Source organism: Siniperca chuatsi, linkage group LG6 (genome assembly GCF_020085105.1).
Source record: "Siniperca chuatsi isolate FFG_IHB_CAS linkage group LG6, ASM2008510v1, whole genome shotgun sequence".
NCBI lineage: Eukaryota > Metazoa > Chordata > Actinopteri > Centrarchiformes > Sinipercidae > Siniperca > Siniperca chuatsi.
This window is the reverse complement of record NC_058047.1, coordinates 24,774,266-24,799,720: the sequence shown is the minus strand read 5'-3', so window position 1 is coordinate 24,799,720 and position 25,455 is coordinate 24,774,266. Positions and strand designations below refer to the sequence as shown.

The 25,455-nt window shown below is 41.1% G+C and overlaps 3 protein-coding genes and 1 long non-coding RNA gene across 6 annotated transcripts in view; 1 reads left to right on the top strand and 3 right to left on the bottom strand.

The window, feature by feature from the left end:
- cyfip1 (cytoplasmic FMR1 interacting protein 1) overlaps positions 1–6,761 on the bottom strand; it is a 32,258-nt gene extending 25,497 nt beyond the window's left edge. Inside the window, exons 1-2 of the mRNA XM_044198917.1 lie at positions 6,488–6,761; positions 399–519 (exon numbers count right to left, since the gene is read on the bottom strand). Coding sequence (XP_044054852.1) covers positions 399–515 — 117 coding nt within the window. The 5' untranslated portion in view covers positions 516–519; positions 6,488–6,761. The remainder of the gene's footprint in view (positions 1–398; positions 520–6,487) is intronic.
- A 1,949-nt stretch (positions 6,762–8,710) lies between these two features.
- On the bottom strand, positions 8,711–18,444 carry tubgcp5 (tubulin, gamma complex associated protein 5). Its single transcript, XM_044200174.1, has 23 exons — positions 17,729–18,444; positions 17,571–17,624; positions 17,085–17,193; positions 16,808–16,904; positions 16,626–16,705; positions 16,103–16,238; positions 15,824–15,941; positions 15,110–15,199; positions 14,851–14,944; positions 14,509–14,761; positions 13,578–13,780; positions 13,343–13,458; positions 12,944–13,212; positions 12,622–12,820; positions 11,899–12,087; positions 11,621–11,803; positions 11,419–11,503; positions 11,211–11,331; positions 10,891–11,042; positions 10,119–10,244; positions 9,650–9,738; positions 9,280–9,380; positions 8,711–9,098 (listed from the first exon to the last, which is right to left on the bottom strand). The coding sequence occupies exons 1-23, from the start codon at positions 17,860–17,862 to the stop codon at positions 9,052–9,054; spliced, it is 3,045 nt and encodes a 1,014-aa protein (XP_044056109.1). The 5' UTR covers positions 17,863–18,444; the 3' UTR covers positions 8,711–9,051.
- Positions 18,445–19,147: 703 nt separating this feature from the next.
- LOC122877285 lies at positions 19,148–20,960 on the bottom strand. Of its 3 annotated transcripts, none has more exons than XR_006378222.1 (3): positions 20,827–20,960; positions 19,547–20,251; positions 19,148–19,410 (listed from the first exon to the last, which is right to left on the bottom strand). It is a non-coding gene; the product is annotated as an uncharacterized LOC122877285 (long non-coding RNA). The 3 variants fall into 3 exon arrangements; XR_006378223.1 differs by lacking the exon at positions 20,827–20,960 and adding an exon at positions 20,492–20,820; XR_006378221.1 differs by lacking the exon at positions 20,827–20,960 and having other exon boundaries at positions 19,547–20,820.
- Positions 20,961–21,245: 285 nt separating this feature from the next.
- Positions 21,246–24,979, top strand: chst7 (carbohydrate (N-acetylglucosamine 6-O) sulfotransferase 7). Its single transcript, XM_044198628.1, has 2 exons — positions 21,246–22,559; positions 23,940–24,979. Exon 1 carries the CDS (start codon positions 21,259–21,261, stop codon positions 22,531–22,533), a length of 1,275 nt encoding a protein of 424 aa, XP_044054563.1. The 5' UTR covers positions 21,246–21,258; the 3' UTR covers positions 22,534–22,559; positions 23,940–24,979.
- Positions 24,980–25,455: the final 476 nt, after the last annotated feature.

The following is a 25,455-nucleotide window of genomic DNA, read 5'->3' as shown; positions in this document are numbered from 1 at the left end:
TGTGTCTTTTAGTTTTTTTTGTGTTTTATATATGTATACGTATTATTATTTGTTATGTATTATTTTATTATTAGGGAGGCGGGTGGTGGTAGTTAAGGTTGATGAGCATAAGGTGAGGGAGGAGGTTAGAGTTATGGGTGTTTGGATGGAGGGAAAAAATACAAAGGAAATTTAACTTTAATATAACCTGTTGTCATGGTGCCGAATTTATTTAGAGAAGGAACAAACTTTATATATGTGCTATTGGCTGCAAATAGCTACTTGAAGAACTATTGGCATGTCTCTGACTGGACAAAGCATCATAAAATAATGGTATGCCGCAGAGGAAGTGTGCCCTATCAGACTGCATAGAAGTTTAGTGGTTTGGACAGCGGCAAAACGCAGCTGTCAGCACTGACCTGAAACATGACTGATGAGGGGAGGGGCTCGATGCATGGCTGCTGGTCCGGCAGCGGCAGCTCCTCCAGCAGGTCCACATTGGAGAGGGCATCCTCTAAAGTCACTGTGGACGCCATGTTACTGAAAAGGACAAAAAGAATCATGTTTACAACTTTTTCCCAGAAAAGCAGGACCTTATCAAACACAATGCAGCCTTGCAGACAGACCAGACTTCCTGCACTGTGGCTTCATTATTGGTGTATGCTTTTTTTTTTAGTTATACATTTGGTTTGACAACACAAGTCACAGTAGAAGGGGTAAGAGAGAACTTTTTTTTTTGGAGGGGGATGCTGCAGTTGCTGGACAGCATGGAAGCAGCAGCATAGCGGAGGCCTTGCTAGGAAAACTAAACTGAACTTCATCCTAAAAACCCCACAATCCCCAACTAACAAGTAAGCTGATGCAGCTACAGACAGTTCACGTTTGCCTCTGAACACTCCCTTCAAAAGGAGTTCCCCTTTGTGCAAACAGCTTCCTCCCCCAAACAGCCTCAGTATCAACCAACAAGGTCAGCGCTGAATCATGGCCTCTGCACTGCTAAAAACAAACTGACCTCATCTATTTGGCATTTGCTTATCATTTATCTGTATATCTTGCCACCTTTTTTTGCACTTCACACATGTACAGGCATGTGCAATGAAACAACTCCATGTAGTTAATTATGTGAATTAGACAGGGGTTTCCCCAGATGTCCTGGCTAAGTGTGTTCGATTTGTATACTATAGAATTTAGAACTTCAGAGTGTGATGGTGCAGTCACTGTTTTGTTTAAGGAAATCCCTGTTAACAGAGCATTACTGCCAAAAAAAATGTGTAATTTCACTTTCTGTAACATTCTCCCATTCCTCAACACCTACCAAGAACATAATGCATGCAGTCAACAAAATTAAATCAAATGCAAATAGATTAGTACTGTATTAGTGAGTGGTAAGTGGTGTGGTATGCTTCGGTTTGCATTCTCACGCTGCTGCTGACTGCTGACTTTCGGACATCACTGACACCGAACAATCAAAAAACCTATTGCAATCAGAATTGACAGTGAGTCAAACAATCCACAGCGACTAACCGCCAACACAAAAGCCTGGCAGTGGCTGCGTGCACAGGCCCTGGGTCAGAGGAGGTCACCGACCTCCTGCTCTGCAGATGGAAGTACAGCACGGAGCACAGAGAGGAGAGGGTCCATATAATTAAAAGACTGCTGCAGGATACTGAAATTTTAAGGGCTCATATTACACACATTGACTCAGTCACTTTTATATCTTTGTCAGCCCTTATAAAGATGTTCAGCAACTGGATGGCTGATAGTAATGCTCACTGTCTGCTTGGTTTGAACAACTTCTCATGAAATCGCCTTGGCAAGATTACTTGTTTGGGATGTCAGCCTAGAAAAAAATGTCAGTTTGGAAAATGTTATGGCAAATACAGAGCCAAAGTCCCACCCCTCTGACTCATGGCATACGTGGCTGTTAAATGCTAACAAAATAATCACCATTTCATCTTGGTTAAAATAAAGATGTTAAAATATTGCTAGGGTAGGGGATACCCATTTATTTTAAGTAGAAGTATCATGTTTCAGCTGTTCAGGAAGGCTGATAAAACAAACAAATTGACTTAAGAGGTGCTATTGGACCAGAGGCAAGCTAGAAGAGGACCTGTGACTTCACTTACTACTATGAGTTAATTTCTTTCTTCAAAATACTATTATTACTCATTATGCAGGCATTATGCAAAGCATACAGAGGACCTGGGTGGCTAATGCAAGCCCAGACATGCGCTCCATAAAGATTTCTACAAAGCATGTGCAGTGACCACCGTCAACGGCATCAGATTACAAAAGGCAGCTGCTGTTTTGATTACAGATATGAGGCATAGACAAAAATGTTGGTTGGTAGGTTGTTATGGCAGCTTTAAGACTTCAAAAATACTTTTAAATATTGTTTGTTCCAATTACTTACTTTTTGAGATATCTGAAGAACACTTCTTGGTAAATTAGGCTTCATTACTACATATTTATAATTCTGAAAACACATTTTTGTAAAGTACAACTAATGAAAAGCACTTTAAGGTCTATTGGGGATCTACTGAGTATCTTTAGATGGCATTGATTAGTACTTAGACTAAAGTAGTAGTTTGAGTTCCCTTCAATTCACACACTAATGTATAAATGTATAATCAATGCAAGTCAGTTCCTAAGTTTGGACTGTGACACATTTTCTATTGTTTAGGCTCAGTACAGTACAATGAAGTTGAAATGGCACAATGACTGAGCTGTCAAGTGCTGACTTTCAGGTTTAAGAGCATTTCAGGATGTTCATGTCTGTATTGGGTGAAAAGTACAGGAATTGTAGCCCTTTTGATATATAGTACAGTTCATACACTGTTCACCCAATATAGATGTTAACACTCTCAAATCAAAGCACTTCAACCTCAGTTATTGTTTAATTTCATTTATTTTACAGACTACACTGTAAGTAATGTAACAAGTTGCCTAATCAGTAAGTGACCATTTTTATATTGCTTATGGAATAAGAGTTACAATGCCAAAGTATACAACACAATAACAAAAGTTACTGTATAAGGAGTAAAAATAGTTGTGGTTAGTTACGAAATAGTTTTTGAAAGAGAGGAGGAAGTCAGATGGGATCTGAGTGCTATCTATGTAAAGCAGTTTTCAGAACTTGTCTCATTAATGATTCAGCCCAACATCTTTTTTTAGTTTGCCAAGCTGAACTGCAAACAGCCAAGTAAGCAGCATAACTACATCAGACTAGATCAGTTATCTTAGTGACAAAACAGGGAAGTATGAATCCCACACAATGAGAGCATGTGATGCACGGTCCGCTTCAAGACAGGGAAGGACTGACACTGAACATTTAAGCTGATGTCCAAGAAACTGAAAGTGACCAATAAAAATGATACACACAACAGTTCAACAACAGCACATTTTTGAACTTAGAAATGGAAATATAGAGCTTTGACAAAGGTTCTAACTACAGCAATAACAATTAGCGTTGAGCCTATTGGTCAACTTTAACTTTGGGGAGAAACAATGTCCATATTTATTTTAAAAAAAAAAAAAAAAAAAAAAAAAAGGAACCTTGGTGGCTTTTGCTTTAGTGCACAGTTCCTGTTAAAACTGCATCATCTAGAACTGTCTCCTCTTGTAAGAGACAGACAAGGGACACATTAGAAAAAAACCACGCCTCTTAAAGTGTTAATTTAGCCTGCCAAGTTGTTGGCCATTACGCCAACTGCTGAAGTTGCACACCATGTGTTTGTAGGGCTCCCTCTGTAATTACACAGTAAGGAGCTTAAAACCAGCCTCAAGTAGGTAACCTAGGTGTGCCAAGCAGAGGGCAAACACAAGGCACTACCACGCAACAGTGATGATAATGCCAAAAAGAGTTCACTTAAGCTACTTAGCTCCTTTTGAGATCACACAAAGGACTTCATGGGACAAGATAAAATAACATCGACCAAGAGACAGAGAGTGTCAAGAAATAAACAAAAAGAAAGACTACTTTCTGCCAAAGAAATAGTCACTATGAAACAGTTTGTAGTGAGGCTGGTGGGTTATCTAGAGCATTAATTCCCAACCTAGGGGTACTTCTGCATTTGCCAAGAGGTACACGGAAAGACTGTAGCTTGACTAATTTGAAAAAAAAAAATAATAATCAAGTATCATTTAATTTTAAAAAATATATCCACATATTCATATTCAACACGTTGCAACTGAGAGTGCGTGAAAACTAGTTAGCAAGCGAGCAGAGAGGCTGAAACGGTTAGCTAAAAGTAATGGATAAACAGTTGAAACAGTTAGCTTAAAGTAATGGATAAATGCTTGAAACATCCAGCGGTCTACTGCCCTTAACTCTGACAGTTAAATTGTATAAACAAATGATTGTAACAATATCCACTTTCAATAGTGTTAAAGAACAACCATTTCAAAATCAATTCAAATGAACACATACTTGAGTTCATCTGACAGGGCTGTAGGGGTGCACCAGACAAAAAAGGTTGGAAACCACTGATCTAGACTGATCAGGACATTGTTCCTTAAGACATGTTGCTGCTGAGTGTCATTTTTCTATGCTGTGAGCACCTCAAGTGAAATTCCATTCACCTCCACTGTAGTGGAGCGGCAGCAGAAATGTTAAAGACAGACATCTCAAAACCTCTGCAGATAAAACTGAAACTACATGCATGGCTGGATACCCCTACCAGTAAGTGAACATATGTGGGGTTTTTTTTTGCCATTTGTGTAAACTGACCTAGTTACTATAGTTACTGTATGCAAACAGCAGCAGAAACATTCATCTGTGGTACAGTATGGTCTTCAATGTTCAAATGTAAGTCTCATGCCTGAGAGAGCAGATAAACATTTGACACTTTAGCAAGCTTTGCTAAAAACAAATACCAGCAGATCACACTTTCAGAGATCTGTTCACATCTGAAGATGGAAAGGAAGCCACAATATTATGCTAAAGTGAGAAACAGATGCAACAGCAACAATCTATGCCCTGCAGAACAGGATAGCAAACAGAAAACGCAAAATAGTCGTAATGAAAGCGACACCATGTGACTTCATCGGGTAGTTGCATCAAACAGTGCCACTCTGAAGGACGTTGTAGATGTTTATCTAGATTGAGGTGTGAACCCAATCTGTCCATTGTCTGGCCATTTTCTCCATTGAGTTCTATGCCAATAATGCCAACTTCTTTTCTTTGGACTCCATTTAAGTATAAAGCACTGCTCAATATGGCAAACAAAAGCTTAAAGATGTGGTCCAACAAAAGAAATTTCTTGACATTCAAGCCTATTCAGTAAAATACAGAAGACCTTTCAAAGATTTCCAAACATGCAGTTAGTTGGAATAATCAGTATAGGGTATTTTAGCCTTCTTAAGAGCTTTAACAAATCTACATTCTCTCAAAAGTGATCAATACAGCCCAACAGTGGGAATGTAAACCCACTATTCAGTTTCAGTGGCTTCACTGTTGTACTATATACAGCATAATGATCATGTGCTATCCTCAACTGCCTATACAGCATCACTGAAGAAGAAATTCAACCACAAGTAGAAAAAAAAACAACACCACTCTCACCATAATAACACCCAATGTGGTTTCACCTACAGTGTCTTCATGCCTCATCACCCTTCCTTCCTTCGGTCCTCCTAGCTAACACTGATTAAAAAAGCAGTGCAGCAATGAATAAAGCAATCTCCTTACTGAACCACACGTTTCCAGGTTTGATAGACACTCAACACAGCAGCTGCCATAATTCTCCTCTAAAGTGACACTATAATCTTTTACAAAAATATGAGACAGGTCATTACTAACAAGATAATATATGTATATGAGGCTGACTGGACTGGTATTTGGAGTGAAAGGCTGGGCAGTGAATGCAACATCAGGAGGGTGGGGAATACAGTCTGGTTCCTGAACACATCTGTCCTACTTCAGTAAGGAATATATATATATATATATATATATATATATATATATATAGTAAGGAGCCATTCAGTTTCACATTGTACACTCGCTGACAGTGAGTTAGCCAAATTAAGTGTTTAACTTTTGACTTTTTTTAATAGTAACTATCCTACTGCGGCCATAACTCTCTACTCCAAATTAGAATTAGTGAGAACGTCTCCTAAAATAAAGTTCAGAGCGAGGAAACCTTTGATAATAGTGAGCTTTTGATGTAAAAGAAAAAAAACGTCCTGGAAGTCCTGCCTTCAACATGTAACTGTGGTAATGGCCGTGTCCCCGCTCCGTGCCGTGGCCTGAGATTAGTCACAGCTCCGGCCTGTGAGCCAGGAAAATGGCTTTGCATTGCAACAAGCTGTTAACCTCCTCAAGCAAATAACTCTGAAGTCCATTTGAAATAAGTGTGTTTTTTGACGGACAACTTTAACAAAGCGGCGTTAGGAAGGCTACACCCAACGCAATGCCGCTCAACATTTTCTTCCACCGTGGGTTAGTTAATTTAGCTGGAAATACACACACTCTCTGAAACCAACTTCGTGACCAATCATTCCCACTCACCCGCAGTTGTTGGTTAGCGAGGAAAACTTGTGCGTTTAGAAACCCGACTACAGCGCCATTTAACCGGAATGTTGATCCCTCTGGCGACTTGGAAGTCCAGGTTTTAAGTCTTCAACCCAAGATTTTTTTCGCTCGTCGGACTGAGGAATCTTTCCTCGGTCGGTGTTATTATCATGGGCGGGGGAAGAGAAGCCGAGCAGGGAGTTCCTGTGCCTCAAACACTGAAACTCAACAGGAAACTCCGCTCAGAGCTGCGGTGCCAGCCTCCTCCACTAGGGCAGCGACGCGGAGAATACAAGGTAAAATCAAAGGAATGTACAGTAAGACCCTGCCGGAGGGTATGGGGGGTGATTGGTGCCAAACACACCCTCCCCCCTCGCTACACACAGCATGGGGCCTGAGTGTGACTTCCTGTACACAAATGTTGAATTAGTTCCAAAATATAATACAAGTTTGTATTTTGAAATAGTGTGATATTAAAATGAATAATAAAACAATAAATAAAACTTCTAAAATAGCAGTTATTTTTTGTCCACACTACAAGGTATTGCTGTTAATGTCATTTTACTAGGTGATAATATGAGATGTAATATTATATATATTTTAACTAATTTATCTACTACTAGGTCTACCTACCTATTAGGTCTTCACCATTTATGTATATCTTCATTAGTAGTAGGTAGATACTGTAGCCTAGTACTAGACTGCAATGCCAAAATAGGGCTTACCAAGTTCTTAATTTGTATTATTTATTGTAATAGCAATTGTCAAGCACACATTCACCTAATAAAGTCCACTGTTAGGTATAGGTATTTATAACTTTCTAGATACTAATAGTGAGTAACAACCACTGCCAAAACTAGATATTAGTAACTAATTAGGGGAAGAAAAGGCCCTTTCAATAACCTAGTAATTATTTTGTTTTCGAAGGGGATAAAAGGCAAACTAGTTTAAAGAACAACATATAAGTGTAGACGGGAAATCATAATAAAAAAACTAAAACAAGAAAATAAAGTAGAAAACATAAAAACATGGGCACATGAAAGTAAATACTGGTACATAAAAAATAAAGTGGCCCTTACACAATTTCTTTAGTCTAGTAAAAATAAAGTAACTACTCGTACATAATAAAGAACAGCTCTTCCCTTTCTTAAAATTATAAATCCATCCATTTATGTTCCAAATCACTTATTCTGTTCAGGGTCATGGAGAGCTAGAGCACATCCCAGGACACAATGGGCAAAAGGTAGGGTACACACTGGCTAATCCACCCAGACAGAGACATTTACACCCAGTCTTTGAGGGGAAACCTCAGGAAACCCACACAAGTAAAAACAAGTAAAACATGCTAACTTCAAACGCCATGCAGCTGATTACCCAGGACCTTCTTGGTGCCTGCAAGACAAGAGTGCTAACCACTGAGCCACTTTGCCGCCCTTATTGAACCTCAATGACGCTAATAGGATAAGTCTAATCTTCCTCTTATACCATACATAGTGAATGAAAAAAAGAAAGGCAACAGTCTGGAAGGAGTACATTCTAGGTTGTGTAGTAAAATTGACAACCTTAGGTAAATGTAAGCCATACAGGAATGCAGCTTGTGGAATGAGGCATAGCAATTTGTCACTATGAAAATTCAGTAGGTACACTTTTACCTAACAAGGCCCAGTTGGAACAATGCATAGACAGATCACTTTTAAATTATAGCTTATAGTAGGTTACTGCAAGAAAAAGACCAAACACTGACCACACTTCTAATGGCCAGCAACTTCGACAGGCTCCTTCTGAGCTATCTAGCAGTGGTGGCTGCTACAGTCATACGTGGTACAACATAAACAGAGGGCCCTGTTCGTTGTTTACTATGCTATCCTATTTACTCATTGGCTGGAAGTAACTGTGGTTAATACTGTTGTAATTTAGGTTAAACTACTTATGGTACCTCACTAAGCAATACTCTGACATTACCATAGATAGGCAGTGCACTTAAACGTTTTACCCAGATAATGCAAATCAGGTGAAATTTCATTCTGCTAAAAACATCTTAAACTATACAATATACATTCATATACTCTAAACCTAAAAGTCAAAACCCAAACCCACATTATTGTGTTAATTTGCTTTACTGTGTCAACTATGAATTAGTTGATTACATTGTCAATACTAATATTAATACACTTTTATTATAAAGCAATGTTACATTATGTTGAATAACAACATGGCATATACCTACATCATTGTGCAAGATTTATTGAGATTCATATATACATTTATTAACAAATCAGCATAACAGCTCATTAAAAACACCTTTACAAATTTATTTTATTTTTTTAAATATAGAAGCTAATGTATGTTCACAAGTAGCTTGTTTGACAGTGGCCCTAAAAAGACACAGAAAATCCTCCAACATCACGTAGTCCAAGTCCGTCTCCAACAGTCAGAGCAGATAGTGACATCATATGTTGTGCATCGTCATGAACAACGACAGCAGTCAGAGAACAGACAGTAATCGGACGGAGAACCAAACAATGGAGTTCAGTCCATCACATTAACACACGCATGGTTCCTCAGCACTGCTCAAACCCTGCCATCAGAGAGAGGGCCAGAGACTCCACTGTTCAAGGAGGAAAAGCAAAGAAAATGTCATTACTTCTAGTTAATTAATGAATTCATTCTCCCATCTGTGCATAAGGAATAAAGTAAATAATGTACAAGCAGAGCATCAATATAACATGTAGTTTATTGGAAATCAGAGGCCTGTATCAATTCAACAAAAGGATCAGTGTTTTACTTACAATGAGGGAAGGAGCCACGACATACAGCTTTATTGAGTATTGTCACAAGGAACATGTGACAGTTTTTGAAATCCGATTCCATTTTATCAATGGACTCGATCCTGAAAGTGAAAGATAAACAATATTTAGACACAAGCAGGCTTGTCAAGAAAGCTCCGGCAGATCAGGTTTTGGGTTTGGTGGTCAGTACTTCTAAGACAAAAAATACATTAGCGTGTGAACGCCTTGTAATCTTTAAACACTTTCACCACAAATATAATGACATTAAATGTGATGTGTGTACTGCTATTGTTACTTTATAGACACAAAATACACTGTCAGTTACAGCTTAGATTTTTTATTTCCCTCCCGTTTATATAAAAGCTCTTACTTCCAGGCTCCAAATCCAGCTTGCCATCGGTCAGAGAAGATGAGGACTAGATTGAGAACTTTCATTATTGCCTCCTTCACAAAACTGACCTGAAAAAACACAACGGCATTGGACAACAGCGGATACATGAAGTGTCATAAATGCATGTAGGGAGCTCGCCCTGCCCAGCTGCCTCAATCTGATCAGGGAATACAATAACATAACAAGATGACTTGATAAAAAAAGATTACACAGGGGAGTGATGTGTATTCATTTATTGAGCTCTAAGGGAAAAACTCCTTTCTTTGGCCCCTGCCTCTGCAGTGAGATATGAGTGCAGCTTCAGTTAAGGAAAAGCACTGCTGGAGCTGGAAGACATTCACTGTTTTGCTCCAGGAGGGCAAATACCATTAATATATTGTTTATAGTCAACAATGCCTGCCCTCAACCAGATCTTCAGTTAAACCTGTACCCTATGAGTGCTGTTTACCTTCTCCCTCAGTAGGCAACGATCGTGAATGGTTGCCAGATATCTGTAATGGATCTTGATCAGCTGGTCCAGGTCCTTTGCTTCCTGTACTTGGTGCTGAAATTCCAGTCCTGTGCTGTGCAGAATCTGCCAACAGACAATGTAGACAGATTTAACATTGTATGCAAATGATTCAATTTCAATTTAAAGGACCATACTATTATATAAGTAATTTTCTACCTTCCAGACACAAACAGGTTTTCGTACACTTCAAGTGTAATAGGAAAATCAATTTACAGAAACTTGCTTTTGAATAGCACAATAAGAATTTTGCTTTAACAAGGTTGCAAGTGGCAGCTCAATCTTGGGACATTGGACTGTCTTTGAATGCACCACCAAAGTGACTTTTCAAAACAGTCTCTTATTTTACCTGCAGCATACCGTACTTGCAGAATTATATGCTTTGAAAACTGGTAGTAATGTTACATACACATTATTTGTAAATATTTGAAAACATTTATGGTCCTATAACAACAGTGCTATACTGGTAGTACAAAAACTTATTCTTTTGATATGAAAAAAAATCTGACATTTTCCACATAAAACATTTTGACATGTCACAGTAGGAAAAGTAATAAAAAATAATAAATAATAAAATTAATGATGGCCAGATTCCATTTAGCTGCTTTGGTGGCAGGGTTCTGGTATTGTGCGTCATTAACGTTATTAGTGACACCTGTGCTGTTCCTATTGTGACGAGTTTAAATGTCTGCTGTTCCATGAGTCGTCTCACCCTGGTCGTGATGTAGTTGTGAAGGCTGTTGACAAAGTGCATCAGTTTGACCCGCAGCAGACACATTCGGTGGATCTGCTGATTTATAGGCTCTTTGACCTTTACTTCCTCAGCCAGAGCTCCCTCCAGTTTCTTAGTGACATCTGTGAAATCTATAAACAAACATTTCACATATTAGAAATAACACTAAGAACATTTACTGGGGAGATTCTCCATATCCTGAGGATATTCACGTATGATCAAGTTGTTTTCATACATATCAATTAACTTTGTTTTGGAGAATGGAGTATATTACGCTGAAGTGCCACCCTAACTCATACCACTGAATCGAAGTGTGTCCAAACTGTATTTGGCCCATTTGATCTGCAGCAGGAGGAGAAACACTTGATTGTAGATCTTCTGACACTCGGAGCTGATCACAATGTCAACAGGCCAGGGAACCTGTGGAGGGTAAAATAAGTAAATGTCAACATGGCAGTTTCAAAAAGCATCAACAAAAAGTTAAGCAAATACATTCACACTGCTTACCTTGTAACTCAGGGTAAGCACTTCTAAATTATTTACAGGATGTTTTTTCCTGGCAGGGTCGATGGTCTCCAAGAAGATCGACAACCTATAAAATATGAAATGTTGACTTTTTAATAATATAAAAAGAAATTATCCTTCTAATTATCAGAACCCATCTTCAATCTGATTCTTCACCAATAAACACATGTAGTACATGTAGCACCTGCTGCTGTCCTCAGGGTAGCGCTGTCCAACTGCCTCCTGCAGCTGAACGTTGAGAAAAGACAGCTGCTGCCAGCTCTCCTTCTCCTGCACCTTGTCAAAGATGGCTGTGTAAAAGTCATACATGGTGTCTCCAGCTTCCAGCAGGAAGTAGTTCCTCATAGCTTGGAGGTATTCCAGCAGCCTGTGGAGACATCAAGGAACTCAAATGCTCTATATGTAAAAAAAACAAAAAACAAAAAAAATCTTCACTAATGTAACCCCAAGAGTGATGCTTACTTGTAGTCTTTTTTCAGAGTCTTCATAAGGTTCCCGCAGCACTCGATGTACCTCCTCTCGATGTGGGGGTAGAGGCAAGAACGCAGGGTGAGCTCAAATGTTTGGCAGGTGACAGACTGAGATGAGCGGTCCACGATGAAATCACCTCCGGAGAAACGCTCGTGGAAGTCACTCTGCTCCAAGTACAGCCTGAGGGGGAACACAGACCAGAGGTACTTTAGATTTTAAAACTACTACTACTAACCAACACAAGTCTGGGACAAAAAAAATATAAATCGCTTTAAAATGGAATTATCTTTGGACATTACCATTTGAGAGATTATAAAACCAGCAACAAACTTTTGTTATACTTTGTTAACTGTTTATTACTGTTTCTGTAGCATGCTTTCTATGGAAAGAAGGGTAGGAGAAAGATACAAGATAGAGGGTATGGAAAAATGGCAAAACAAAAAAATTGATTAAGGTAGCCTCTTACAATGTAAATGGGAGTGCTCTATCCAATTAAAAGGTGTAAGTTACTAAGGTCCTTCTATTATATATATATATACTATGAATGAGAGAGAGAATAAAGCTTTATTCTTGCAGTTGTGGATTACAAAAGTCTTTTTAGTTTTCACATTCTAGCATTTTAATTTGCTTCACTGTTTATTTCTCAGCAAAACAAAAGTCAGTCTAGTAGTCTGAAGAGTTACTTGGAATTTCAGTGTAGTGCTTACTGCTTACCTGGCAAAGTTGATGGCCAACAACGGATCATGGACGTCTTCGATCTCCAGGTGCTGTGCAATGATGGACTGCATCTTTATAAGGCTCCTCTTAGTGGCCTGTTGTTCAGATACTGTGTCTGTGGGCGACCCCTCTTGGCTGCAAAGGCGTGACTGAACTGACTCCAGAAACCGTGTGTATAAACTCTTCCTCTCTGCATCTGCAATGCAAAATTTTGACAGTTTTCTAAAAAACAAAAAATGCAACACAGATCAGTAGCAACACTGATCTGGTTAAACCTAAACTAGTTAAGGTGCACAAGTACAGAAGAGCAAACACCGACCTCTGGAGGATCTCTCAGACTGTTCAGCCTCCTTGCAGTCCAAATTTCTGAGCAGCTGCATGGACTTCCCAGCCATGATGATCTGCTTGAGCACGGGTTTGAGGAAGGACACCATGGTGAGCTGCCTGTTGCTGGAGCCCTGATCCCCTCCGGAGCTCCCGCTGGCTGCGTCGTTCAGCTTCTCCTCATTCTCCACCGTCTCAGACACGCTGTACAGCGTGTAGGTGGCGTACCAGAAGTCCCTGTGGTTCACTGGGACATCCTTGTTCCTTAGCAAAAAATAAATAAAAATAAAAGTAGCCAATCAAATGCCTCTGTCAGTTACTGTAGTGTAGCCACCAAAATGTCATGTTGGAATAGTCGTTTTAAGATTCTTGTTAAACAATCTCTGCTACATACCTCTGGATGATGAACTCTTTGGCAGGGTCAAACAGGTGGCCGTGAACAATCCATTCATCCACAATCTCCAGATATGGTCTGACTGTCTCTGTCCATAGAGAAAATAACAAGGCCACCTAGCATGGGAAGATGACACACAGGAATGATCATACATACAGATTGTTTCCTTGCTAAGATCCATGAATTCGGCTTTGTGCGTTAAATTCACTGAGCTTGATACTCAGGACAAACTCACCGCTTGCTCTGATGCTTCCCCGACACTGTCGTACTCAATGATGGCTTTGTACAGGGTGTTAAGCAAGTGAGAGGCCCGCACAACATTCGGGGTCTCGGGGGGGACTTCGGCGACCCCGGTACAGAAGACTTTGTGCAGCACTTTGATCTGTGCCAAGTGAGGGTTGAGTCGCTCCAGAACTGCAGACAGGGTCACCGTCTCATCTGCAAAAGACGACAACACATCAAACACCTGCTGACATAAGAAATAAAACCATCATGAATCAAATACTCATAACTAGGGGTGGAGATAAATGTTCCATACAATGTCATGATAACCTGTATGTGAACAGTGTTAGTATGTAGAGGTGAAGCAACTTGCTGGAAACCAAAAAATTGCTTTTTAGAGGTGAATTTGTATGCTCGTCGACACGTTTCCAAAACTTCTTATACCGCACACCCCACGTGGTCAGACATGTGTCAGCTGCAGTTAGCTAACATGACACATGGAATTCCAGAAAATGGCAGCTAGTGATAATGCTAAAAGAGATGCTCTGTTTAGTGAGAAATGAGCTGTAAGTGGGTCTCAATCCATCAACAGACAGCATGGGTTAGTAGGACAGAAGCCACCTCGAGCAAGCAACGTTAGCATTGCAGTAAAAAGTAAAGTTTCCCCCCCCAATTCTCTAATTCTGTATTATTCATTAAAGAGCCATAAACAAACAGTAACAGTGTCATTTGTCAGTTTATGGCTGCTCCATTTACATAATGGCACATACATGTGTGTATTCACAAGGCTAAGATTCTACGCACCATGCCACAAATTGTTTCATCTAAGATCACATGTATTGTGATACCAGCGTTATCCTATGCTAGTATTACAGAGTAATGTAGACCTATAGTATCGTATCAAGAGTTACCCAACGATTCCGACCCCCTAAACTTGCACTTGCCATTGCATATGAGCTCTCTCTCAATTGTGGTAAGCTCCTCTTTGAAGCTGGTAAAGTACTTGTTGAGTGCCCACACAAAGGCCTGGTAGGTCCTGAAGGGAGGCTCGGAGCCCTTCTTGGAGCTGTGGGAGGAACTGGAGCCTGGTGGGCAAGGCTCCGAGCTGTATCCCGTCACCTCGTCTATGAACCTCTGCAGCCTGAACACTGCCTGCCCGTACACAGCAATATGCTCCAGTACAGAGCGCAGACAGTTCTGCAGCACAGAAAGAGAAAAGACTGTATTTCCTGCAGCAGACAGAAGACACATTTATTAAGATATAATACAAGCAATTTTCAACTTACACTGGTCAGATGAGTTACCACCACGTTGTTCCTTACTGACACTTTTCCATCATGGTGTTGGAATATGAAGTGTTTCTTAACCCCAGAGAAAAGCCTGCAACATAACAGTCATACAGCTCAACTTTATGATAACACAAAATTCAAGGTGTTAATATGAGCCTGTAAATGAAAAGAACTTGTGAGCAGAAGCAGGAGATCAATTTCTTTGTGAGTTTGTGCAATGAGCACAGTCACGCACCGTAGCATCATTACATCTTACCACAATGTCTCCCGTATTACTTGGGTCTCTGTGACAAAGGCCTTTTCTTCCGGCAGATACAGTGGATCAGTGTTATACAAGTGCTGATCCCTGAGAAGAGAGACGCAGAGGTTAAACATCATTTCAACTCACAACTACCCAAAAGTTAACTTCTGTGATTGCCAACCAGTCTATTTTAAAATGATCCACTGATATACAGGCACACTATTAGTCTTGACTGGTATTTCTACTGATTTATTTCGTAGATTATGGCATTTTTGTGACCTTTTTTTGTGTTTGCATATTTTCTATGGCTGATATTGGATATCAGTACCAGCTTTGAAAAACTACGCCTAGTGTTTAAGCCAAATTAATTATGATGAGATTTCCACAATAAAAACGGAATGTTTGGGAAACAAATTATGCCAATTAAGTCATAATTTTGAAATACAAAACATATCAAATTATTTACTCGTGATTTTATATGACAAAAGTCATAATATTATGAGACTGAAGTCATTCAGAAGTTATCAATTAGTTATTTTTATTATGAGAATAACCAAATACTCCAGTAATAGACAGGAGCAGACTGTCCGCTTTCCTGTAGAGGATCTAAAGGTTTTATCAATAAACACAAAATTATCACAGGTTTTAGGACTCGAAATGAAATTAATACTTAAGCTCAGTGTGACAGTTACAGTCCTACAGTACAGGTACAACAGTTTGGAGTCTTACCACACATTGAGCAAGTTGGAGTGTAAGTGCAAGCTGTGAGGAAAACGCGGAGCATGAGCCACCCAGTACGGCGTCACTACGTGCTGTTCAAGCCAGGCCCGGGCGTCAGGCTCACCCACTGGAAAGAATTATTTTTCAGATACAAAAAAAAGAGCTTCAACATAGACACACAGATACTTCCGTTGGCCCTGTCTCAGTTGCACATTATTCCATAATCGTGAAGGCTTGCATGATCTATTTTCCATTATTATATTATCTTGCTGCGTGATCTGTTCGCACCTGTCCATGTAACTGGAACTGTCTTGTTGGTGTTGTCCTGGTCGTCCAGGGGCGTTCTGTCCAACTGGATCCCAGAGTCTTCCCTGCTGATTGGCTGCTGGCTGTCATCGTCCTCGCTCTCCTCCTCAGACCACTCCTAAAAACCAGACAAGACTGATTTTGATAGAAATCCATCTAAACTAGATGGGGGACTGCTTTATTTCTGCTGCTTACTTTACACTCCCATACAGGTATGTCAGGTATACTGACTAACCTCCTCTCAGGACTGGGTGGCCACGTATAGCTTGATCGACATCTCCCTCACTCTGCAGTTCATTTTGTTACAGCTTTATGATTCTTATTGGTACATGAAGTTTTGTGACCTCAGTACAGCTCTATTCAACTTCAACACGAGAAGAAGTTGAATCAGCCAAAATCAATGAAGACATCTGTGACAGTGTGCAGGGCCACTGGCCATATCCAGCTGCGGGTATTATGGTCATTCATGTCTATAAAAGGGTGGGTTTGGTTATGATTTACTCACAGGGGTATCTGGGTATGGTCCAATGTCTATGTCCTCACCCTCCTTCAGATATTTAGCCCAGTCAAAGTTGTCCTCTTCTTCTGCACACACAAGATGAAGCGATAATGATTAATGTGGACATGTAAGCGTTTTAAAACTATTTCAGTGAAGTGTAGCTAATTATCTGTGGATCATCAACTCACCGGCCTCCTTTACCCTGGGTCTCTCAGTAAAGTCTGTGTTTGAGGGGGACCCCGATAAGGAGAGCAGCAGCGACAGAACGCTGTAGTGTACATCAGTCTGCAAAATAAAAAAAACATCGAAAACGTCTATTGTCAGGATCATGTGGCTTTTGGCCTGAGGAAACATGGGCCAGGGGGAAAGGTTTCTATTGGGGATTTATCTTGAGGGCAGTGTTAGGTCGTAGACCCTCACTCCACTAATGAGTACATTTTCTGTCAGCCCATGTCTGTGCCATACCTTTGTTCCATCTGTATTAGGTAAAGGTGAGTTCAGGAACTCTTCATTCAGCCTCATCCAGCTTTCTGCTTTACTTAAGTCTGAGTGGACCATGAGCTTTTCATAGATTCTGGAAAACACAGCAGATTATACATATATGTCATAATGTCATGCAAAACACCTGTAGCTTAACATAATGAGTTAAAACGATAATGAGTACTATTGAAAACAACCACTATGTCACGCTCTTGGTGAATGAAGTACTGCAGGTGTTAAATAGAGGACTTTGATATGCAAGACGTTGACAGTAGTGATGCAGATTACTCATTTAATACAACGGTAAGACCTGTTTGGAGCAACACAACATAACCCAGGTAGCTCGCTACGTTTTCGTCACGTGATTACCCTTCAATCACACGTCAATATGGTAACTGTGGTAAAGCATGGAATAACTGTTATGTGATGTCAAGACAGTGCAAGAGCAACTGGCACCGCAGACTCACTCACCCACTTATACTGCGTTGGACTTTATGGCTGTCCACGTCCAAGAAACGATGAAACCTGTCAAGAAACGAGACTATTACTAGCATCACCGTGTGTGGCTAACGTTGGTTACTTGCTAGCAGCTGACAAGCTAGCTCCCATCCTGCCAATGGCTAAGTCACCTGAAATTCGACCAGGCAAATTTTAATGCCAGCTGAAAATTCGGGTCTTCCTCATCCTCGACCCCGCTGATACATCTTATCAAATTCTTCGTTTCTTTCTCTGTCTCCTTTTCGAAGGTGGTCCAGTGTGCCATGTTGATGTTGATAGTGGTGCTGCAGTTAGCTTGACGTTACAAGCTAGCCATCTGTCATGCTTGCTGCTGGCCTGGTGATTCTGCAAGCTAAAGTGCTAGCACGGACGAGAAAATGTTAGCTAGATAATGCATTTATTGCATTTATTGCAAAAGAACGACGGCTTTAGCTATTTCTCCATTGATTCCTTCAGTACCGCGTAGCGTTTGCCTCCCAACAACAAACGATGGCAAGTACGCATGCGCGACATCAAAATTAAAAAGTAAAACATTGATATGTTTTAATTTTCATGTAAAGGTCCATGTTTAAAACTTCCAACTTCAGCAGCGAAAACATTCAACGTCTAGTGATTATTATACACACCGACTAAATACACTTATTCAAAGGGAGCACTAATTTCTCACTAATCTCCCATAATTCATTGCACTCCAGTAAGGTTACGGTAGGTAGTAACAGTTGGAATCCCTTCCCTTCAAGGCTCTTTGAGATTTCAAATGTAACCAGTAAGGTCTTCTCCTTCTTCTTCTGGTGTTTTATGGCGGTTGGCAAACAACTAGATGCATACCGCCAAATAGAGTCTGTTTGCAGCCGCTGCTTTGGCTCGTGTGGTACAAGAACGCCCACTTTTTCTTCTTCTCTACTTTGCATGCTTTTTGGGCAAAAATGGCCATTTTTTGGCCATCTAGTGGCCATTTTCCACTGAAACAACTTTACTGCAGATGTATTTCTGCGCAAAAGATAAATAAATTATATAAATAATATTTTTTCATTTTCAAAACTTGACAATTATTGTAATCTTGAAGATCATCAATGTGAAGTCCTCTCTTTACAATGTCAGCATATGATCCCTGTGGTACACATGATGCATCATGTTGACCTCGGCATTGTTGCTGTGTCCAAAACCATAAATGTAATGTTTTATTGTACACCAGGGCCCTGAGGCTCTGGAACAACTAGCCCGAAGAAATTAGGTTGTCTGAGTCAGTGTCTTCTTTTAAGTCTCTTCTCAAAACGCATTTTTATCGGAAAGCATATCCCGATCTTACTGGAGCTGTCTGATTATTTTATTGTTTTTATGTATTTTATATTTTATCATTCTCAGTGGTATTTTATTTCTCTCTTTGTGAAGCACTTTGTTTTGCTCTATAAATAAAGTTTTATTATTATTATATATTAAACAATATTAATGATAAAAGATTACTGTTAACGTAGCAGGATCAGAAGATGAATGCTTTTAGTAATCAAAAGCACTTAGGAATGGTAAAATAACACAGGGAAGAGATCACGTTTATGTTTCAAAACTATTCCATTTATTTTTGTCAAGCCTGTGAGGATATTATATATGTCTAAGGCAAAACAGAAGTTTTTGGTACACCAGAGATGATGAATATTATATATATGTATATGTACAATTATCTGTGAATCAGGGAGAATTAATACAACATGTGCAGTGGTATTACTTTTACACTTGTTCACAGTCAGCAAAGTTTTCAAACTTCCAAAGACAGAGAGCCACTTTGATAGAGGAGAGGAGATGGACAGCAGGACAACTGTAAGACAAAATGGAAACAAAGTTGTTTCAATATAAGAAATCCAATTAAGCAACTTCTACCCCGAAGATAAAATGGCGTTAAAGGTGTCTGCTTTTAATGTCTTCACATGAACAGAGTGTAAATTCATAATCACCTATTAATACTGCATTTCCAGTTGTTGCTGGATTTACACTGTGGTAACATTTCATTCATGTGTGTGAACTTACTGCAGAGTCGCCACAGACTCACCAACAGTGATGGTTTGCGGTTAGGGAAGGAGGAAAGAGGAGGTCGGGAGGAGTGGAAGGACGGTGAAGGAGAGAGAAATAATGAGATTTTCAGTTCACGTCAGAAAACCAACCTCACAGCTCATTAAAATCCCAAGTCCTTTTCAGGGTGGACAATTTATTTCCTTATTTATTATCAAAGTCTCATTGAAGATTCTGAATTTTCCAGAAGTTAAAGTGTCTTAAATAAATGAATTTAAGTTGCTTAAGAAACTTAGTTGTGTGACAGTACTGACTTTGGTGTCAACAAGGCAAAATTGTGTCCCTTCAATATCTTATTGCCTCTTAGGACTTGAGAACATGCAATAGTCTTTACAGCACAATACATAAAATAAAGCATCGGCTGGTGTCAATCATGTGTGAATGGCATTTTTCTAAACAAAATGAAAAGTCTGCTAGACAGTTATCCACAGTCAAGTTACGTGGTCTGTTGTCCATTTCAGTTCCAATATTTCTACTTACCAACCAAAGCGCAGGGCTGGATTGATGTTCTCTTTGTCTAAGAGAGGAACCAATATGTTAGGGTCTTCTGTGCCACTGTACAAACTGACAGTGGGTTCAAACTAGCAGACCTACAAACAAAACAAAAAAAAATACAGTAGATGGCAAAATTCTGCTTTAACAGATATAATATATGAATACCTAAGATAAAGCATCGATCCTGTAGTGCCTGCATTACACAAGTGACTCACTACTGTTAAATATTAGCAGCAACGTATGATCAAAGGTAATGTGTAAAAGTTTAATTCAAGCTTACTCATTAATAAAGATAAAGTTTGTTTAGTGTGTGTAACCTGTGGTTTATAACTTACAGGTAGCCTACATGCACATTCAAACGAGCCAGACTGTCAGTTCCAGCCTATCCAGTATAAAGATTAAAGCTAGCCACTGATTGGTTAACTAGTGGTTCTTTTGTCAGTCAACTTGGCTAAAGTTAGCGTTAGCGGTGATGCTAGCGATAGCATCGTGGCTAATATTAGCTAGACAACAATAAGGGCTTAGCTATGTTGCACAAATGTTTCGCCCTTCACTTCATGTTGAATTTCTGTATGAGTTAGAAACCGCTTGTACTGTGATTTTGAAACACCAAGCCTGTATTTCTACCGTTCAAAACGTTAACAGTTGGGCGAGGCTCACTGCTACTTACCAGGAAAGACTTGAGCACACACTGGGCGTTCCCGATCGACGTAAACCAATGATCTACGTGGGCGTTCCCGTCATGCGCGACAGGAACGCCCCGCCGCGGCTGCAATCAGACCCGCTCTCCTACTAGCTAGGTTAGCTGGGCATCCTTCGTATTTGTATGTCTGTTTCTCAAAGAAATAAGCAGAAACGACACAATTTGTAACGGTATGAGAATTATTTCACCGACCGACTGCGTATGTGTCAACAGGAAGGAGAAATAATCTGGTGTTTTGTCTTTATTGGGGCGTGGTTAATACGCCAACACCCCCCAAACACACACGCTCCTTCCTCGCGCACATAGCTACATAACTTTACTGTAGAGACAACGGTGCTCACACAGCGCTGTGTGCCGACCTCCGTCAGAGAACTAGCCACCCCCTCCCGGCGAAAGGAAATGAAAAGGAGGCTACATAAGAAATACTTGATTTTGATCCTGGCATATTCAGGTTTACTTCTGCTAATCCCGTATGTGTTAGATTACCGGGATAAATCCGTTCAACACGCGAGACATGGACCGCCGCAGCAACAACCTAGATGCCCAGATTTGGAGAACACAGTGGCGCTGCTGTGGGACAACGTTAACGGTTACAAACTTAACGGCAGCGACGCGACGGAGCACGCCGTCAACCGGAGCCAGTCTCGGATACACATCTACTTGCATGCCACCTGGAGGACTGGCTCCTCGTTTTTGGGGGAGTTGTTCAACCAGCACCCCGATGTTTTTTACCTGTACGAGCCAATGTGGCACATATGGCAGGCTCTGTACCCGGGGGATGCGGGCAGCCTCCAGGGCGCAGTGCGGGACATGATGAACGCCCTGTACCGCTGTGACTTCTCCGTCCTCAAACTTTACGCCGGCTCGCAAAACATCACCACTTCGTTCATATTCGGCTGGAAAATGAACAAGGTGATTTGCTCGGAGCCGCTGTGTGATGCGCACAAGCGGCACGAAATCGGGCTGGTGAAAGAGGACCAGTGCGCGAAGTGCCAAAAGCGGGACATCAGGGAGCTGGAGAGGGAGTGTAAAAAGTACCCGGTGATGGTGATCAAAGGAGTCCGTGTTTTGGACCTGAGCACGCTGGTTCCTTTGATGAAAGACCCGGCGATAAACCTCCAGATCATTCAGCTCTTCAGAGACCCGAGGGCCGTGCACAACTCCCGCTTGAAGTCCAAACAGGCCCTGGTGAAGGAGAGCATCCAGGTGCTGAGGAGTAAGAAGCAGACCGACAAGTACAAGCGGCTGCTGGTGCCGAGCAACAGGGTGAACCGGGCTGAGAGTTATGTCTCCAGCGCCATGGAGCTCATCTGTGACAACTGGCTCAGTGACATGATGCTGGTGATGAACGCGCCTCCCTGGGTGAGGAGGAACTACGTCCGCACCCGCTACGAGGACCTGGTCCTGAACCCCATGGAGGAGCTCCAGAGGCTCTACCGCTTCGCCAACCTCTCCACCTTCCCCGCCCTGGAGAGGTTTGCGCTGAACATGACGCACGGTCAGGGGTATTCATCGGATAAGCCGTTCCTGATCTCATCTAGAGATGCAAAAGAGGCTATATACGCGTGGAGGGAGCGACTCAATGTCGAGCAGATACATCAGGTGGAGGCTTACTGCAGCGAAGTCATGAGGCAGCTGGGGTATGAGAAAAACAGCATGGACAAAGCAACATGAGGATGCGCCATTTGGAATCGATTAAGGTACGGTGAGATTTAATTCAAGACTGTATGAGAGTTGAAATCAGCAGAGTGTTCGACAGTGAAACTAAACAGAGCGTCCTTAATGGCGCACACACTCTTGTCATCACAGGAAGTTGGTGGTTTAACATTAACCATCGTTCAGGTTCAGGGTCTGCTGCCGTGCTCTGTGGCTGATTCCTGACCTCTGACCTCCCTTCTCTGATTGAGGCAGAATGAAAGCAGACATTTTTATTCATCTGACACTGCAGGCACAGACAGGCAGCATGGTTTGATTTGATTTCCCCCTCCACGCAAAAATGGGTTCTGCTTGTTATTACTTCACTCGGATGGTTTGAACTTCAGCGTGCAGAGTTTGACACCAGAAGGCTTTCATTTGCTGAAGGGGGAACCTTTCTCTGTAAGACGTGTGTGTACAAGCATCATGGTGCAACATCGCAATGTGTTTTGGAAGCCATTCATGGTCTAACATGCAACTTACACATGTGTGATGTGGAAACTTGAAGCCTCCAGCGCACTTGCTATGCTGTAATTTTAAGAATATGTATATGTCATAAAACATGTCTGGAGGGGGCCTTCCATTTTATTTGATTAAATACGATTTGGCTTTCAGAGTATGCAGTCTTTAATGAAGTCCACCTGTTGATTGTTCTCATTACAGTCCCACCTCGTATTATCTTCTAACTGTGTTGCTCAGATAATAATGGACCCTGCTCATGTGTTATAGATAACAGCTACTCATAACCTGCTAATATGTCACCATGGAGCTTTCGATTTTAGTTTTCTTACTAGGTAAGGAATCACTTGTTCAGTTTAGTTTGTGATAAATTCAGGCATTCCAGCATTGCCATTTGAACAGCAGTGACACCACTGTAACAGATTTTTTTTATAGTTATCAAAGCGAGACAGTCACAGAAATGTCTCCCTCTCCGTCGTTAATGGCCGAGTGATCAGCTTCTTCGATAGAGGCCTCATTGTTTTCTCCCTGGCAATGCTGGGTCCCCTCTTGGATAGCGGGGGGACTGGCAGCGAGTCACTGGGCCTCAGACTCTGCTGTCAAGAAGGGGATCATTGTGTACGGCTGTCCGTGACGGGATAGAGCTCCCAGGGTTACCACCGGCCTGTCGCCACCAGCTCTCACAAGCAGACCCTTTAGAGCTGGGCTGCCTGCAAGCCGTCAGCATGGAGCAGAAACAGGGTGGAGGCAGTGAGTGCCCCTTGTCTCACCGCCTTCACCCTGACAGAGCTATTGATGGAGGTCATCGACATTATTAATCCTATTAAAAGTGTTTGCGGCCCTTACGCTCTGTATCTGTTTCAGTGTGTGGCTGTGTCATAAGGGTTTCGTTTTAATCTTCAGCTAATTTTCTTTTTCTCTTCCAGGGGCCTGGTATTCGAGGCTGAGGGTTAAAAGGTGGAATAACAAAACAAGCAAAGCTGGAATGTGGCCCACCGGGAGCTCGCAAGCACGGCTCTCGGGTTGTTTTCCTTCAGCCGAGCCGGGTCGATGAACTGGAGAAAATCCAAGTGGAAAGAGCAGCCAATCACAGACAGATGAATTTGAAACGGGGGAGAAGGCAGCTTATTTTTACAGTGTTACCTGTTTAACACCAGCAGCGGTCTATGTGGATAAAGAGAATGTGGGAGAGGAAATAAACAAGAAGAGAGCGATGAGGCCGGTTTGTGCTGCCCTTACACAGGCCTGCCTCTATCCTTCCGTCCTTTTAGTAGCACTAATCCCTCCGCAAATCCCCTGCAGGTAAGGGCCATAAAAAGCCAGAGATGGGTCCTTCTTGGGAAATGAGTGCCAGGATCAAGGGTGGCAGCACCGGGTTCGCTCTCACCTGCATGACTTATCCGTCCAGCCTATGACTAAGCGCGGTAGTACTCTCGAGCATTACTGATACTTAACTGCAGTTGGCTCACTAACAATGCCAATGTAGATGCTTTGAAAGAAGGAACTACAGTATTTTCTTGAAAAGAGGCCCGACTGAGGAACTATTGTTCCACCCCCGGGCCCCTCGGGAATCCAGACAGCTGCAACGCCCCACTGACAAAACACTCACATGGGTGTGAAATTTTCTAATATCCCACGGACGTGTCTTGGTAAGCTGCCTCTGTCCTCTGTCAATGATCGTTTTAGCAAGTTTTCACAAACCCAACAGACAGTACTGATTCATATTGTGTACCATTCTTACTGTTTTTAGTTTTTGTCTAAAATATTGTAAAATGCTGTGACACCCCTCTGGTTAAGGTTGTGTTGAGGAGGGGTAAGAAGTTTACCAGCGTACACGTGTTCAACTTTAGAAGTTGGTTTTGTAATAATTGTTCTGGGTGAAATACCTGACGAAGTTCTCTTGTTAAAGAAAGAAATAACTTTAAGCCTATTTAAACTGACTTCAATAAAGAGTTAGTAAAAACTAGAGGAGCGTCTTCTTAAGAAAATGCGTGTGATTGCTGTGCACATTGATGCTGATTGGCATGATTTTATTGGCTGGGTTATAGATGCAATGGGAGTGAATGGGGACTTTAAAACACATCTGCATTAGGCTTTAATGCTTTACGGTATATAACTTAAACTGTACATGGCATCATAATGCGCTTATTGGCAGTTGATCAGCGTGCGTTAGTGAGTAATTTGAAATCTGAATGGAGTTGAATTCTAAATACAATGAGCTCGAATGGGCCTCCATTGATTATAATGTATTATGTAAATCATAATTACTCCACCTCCACATACTTAAATGCAACTCATTCATCATAATGAAATTATGTACAGTTATATTGAGTATTTTGACATTTGAATGGAGTTTGCACTGTATACAGGTACCAATTTATAAATACAGTGACCCTGAATGTCCCTCCATGGATTTTAATGCAATATATAACTTAGGTTTTA

Coding starts and splice junctions, on each gene's coding strand:
- tubgcp5 (XM_044200174.1), bottom strand. CDS start 17,862: ATGGCACACTGGACCACCTTCGAAAAGGAGACAGAGAAAGAAACGAAG. Junction 17,625..17,728: donor TTTGCCTGGTCGAATTTCAG/GTGACTTAGCCA, acceptor GTTTCTTGACAG/GTTTCATCGTTTCTTGGACG. Junction 15,942..16,102: donor AGTTCCAGTTACATGGACAG/GTGCGAACAGAT, acceptor AATTCTTTCCAG/TGGGTGAGCCTGACGCCCGG.
- chst7 (XM_044198628.1), top strand. CDS start 21,259: ATGAAAAGGAGGCTACATAAGAAATACTTGATTTTGATCCTGGCATAT.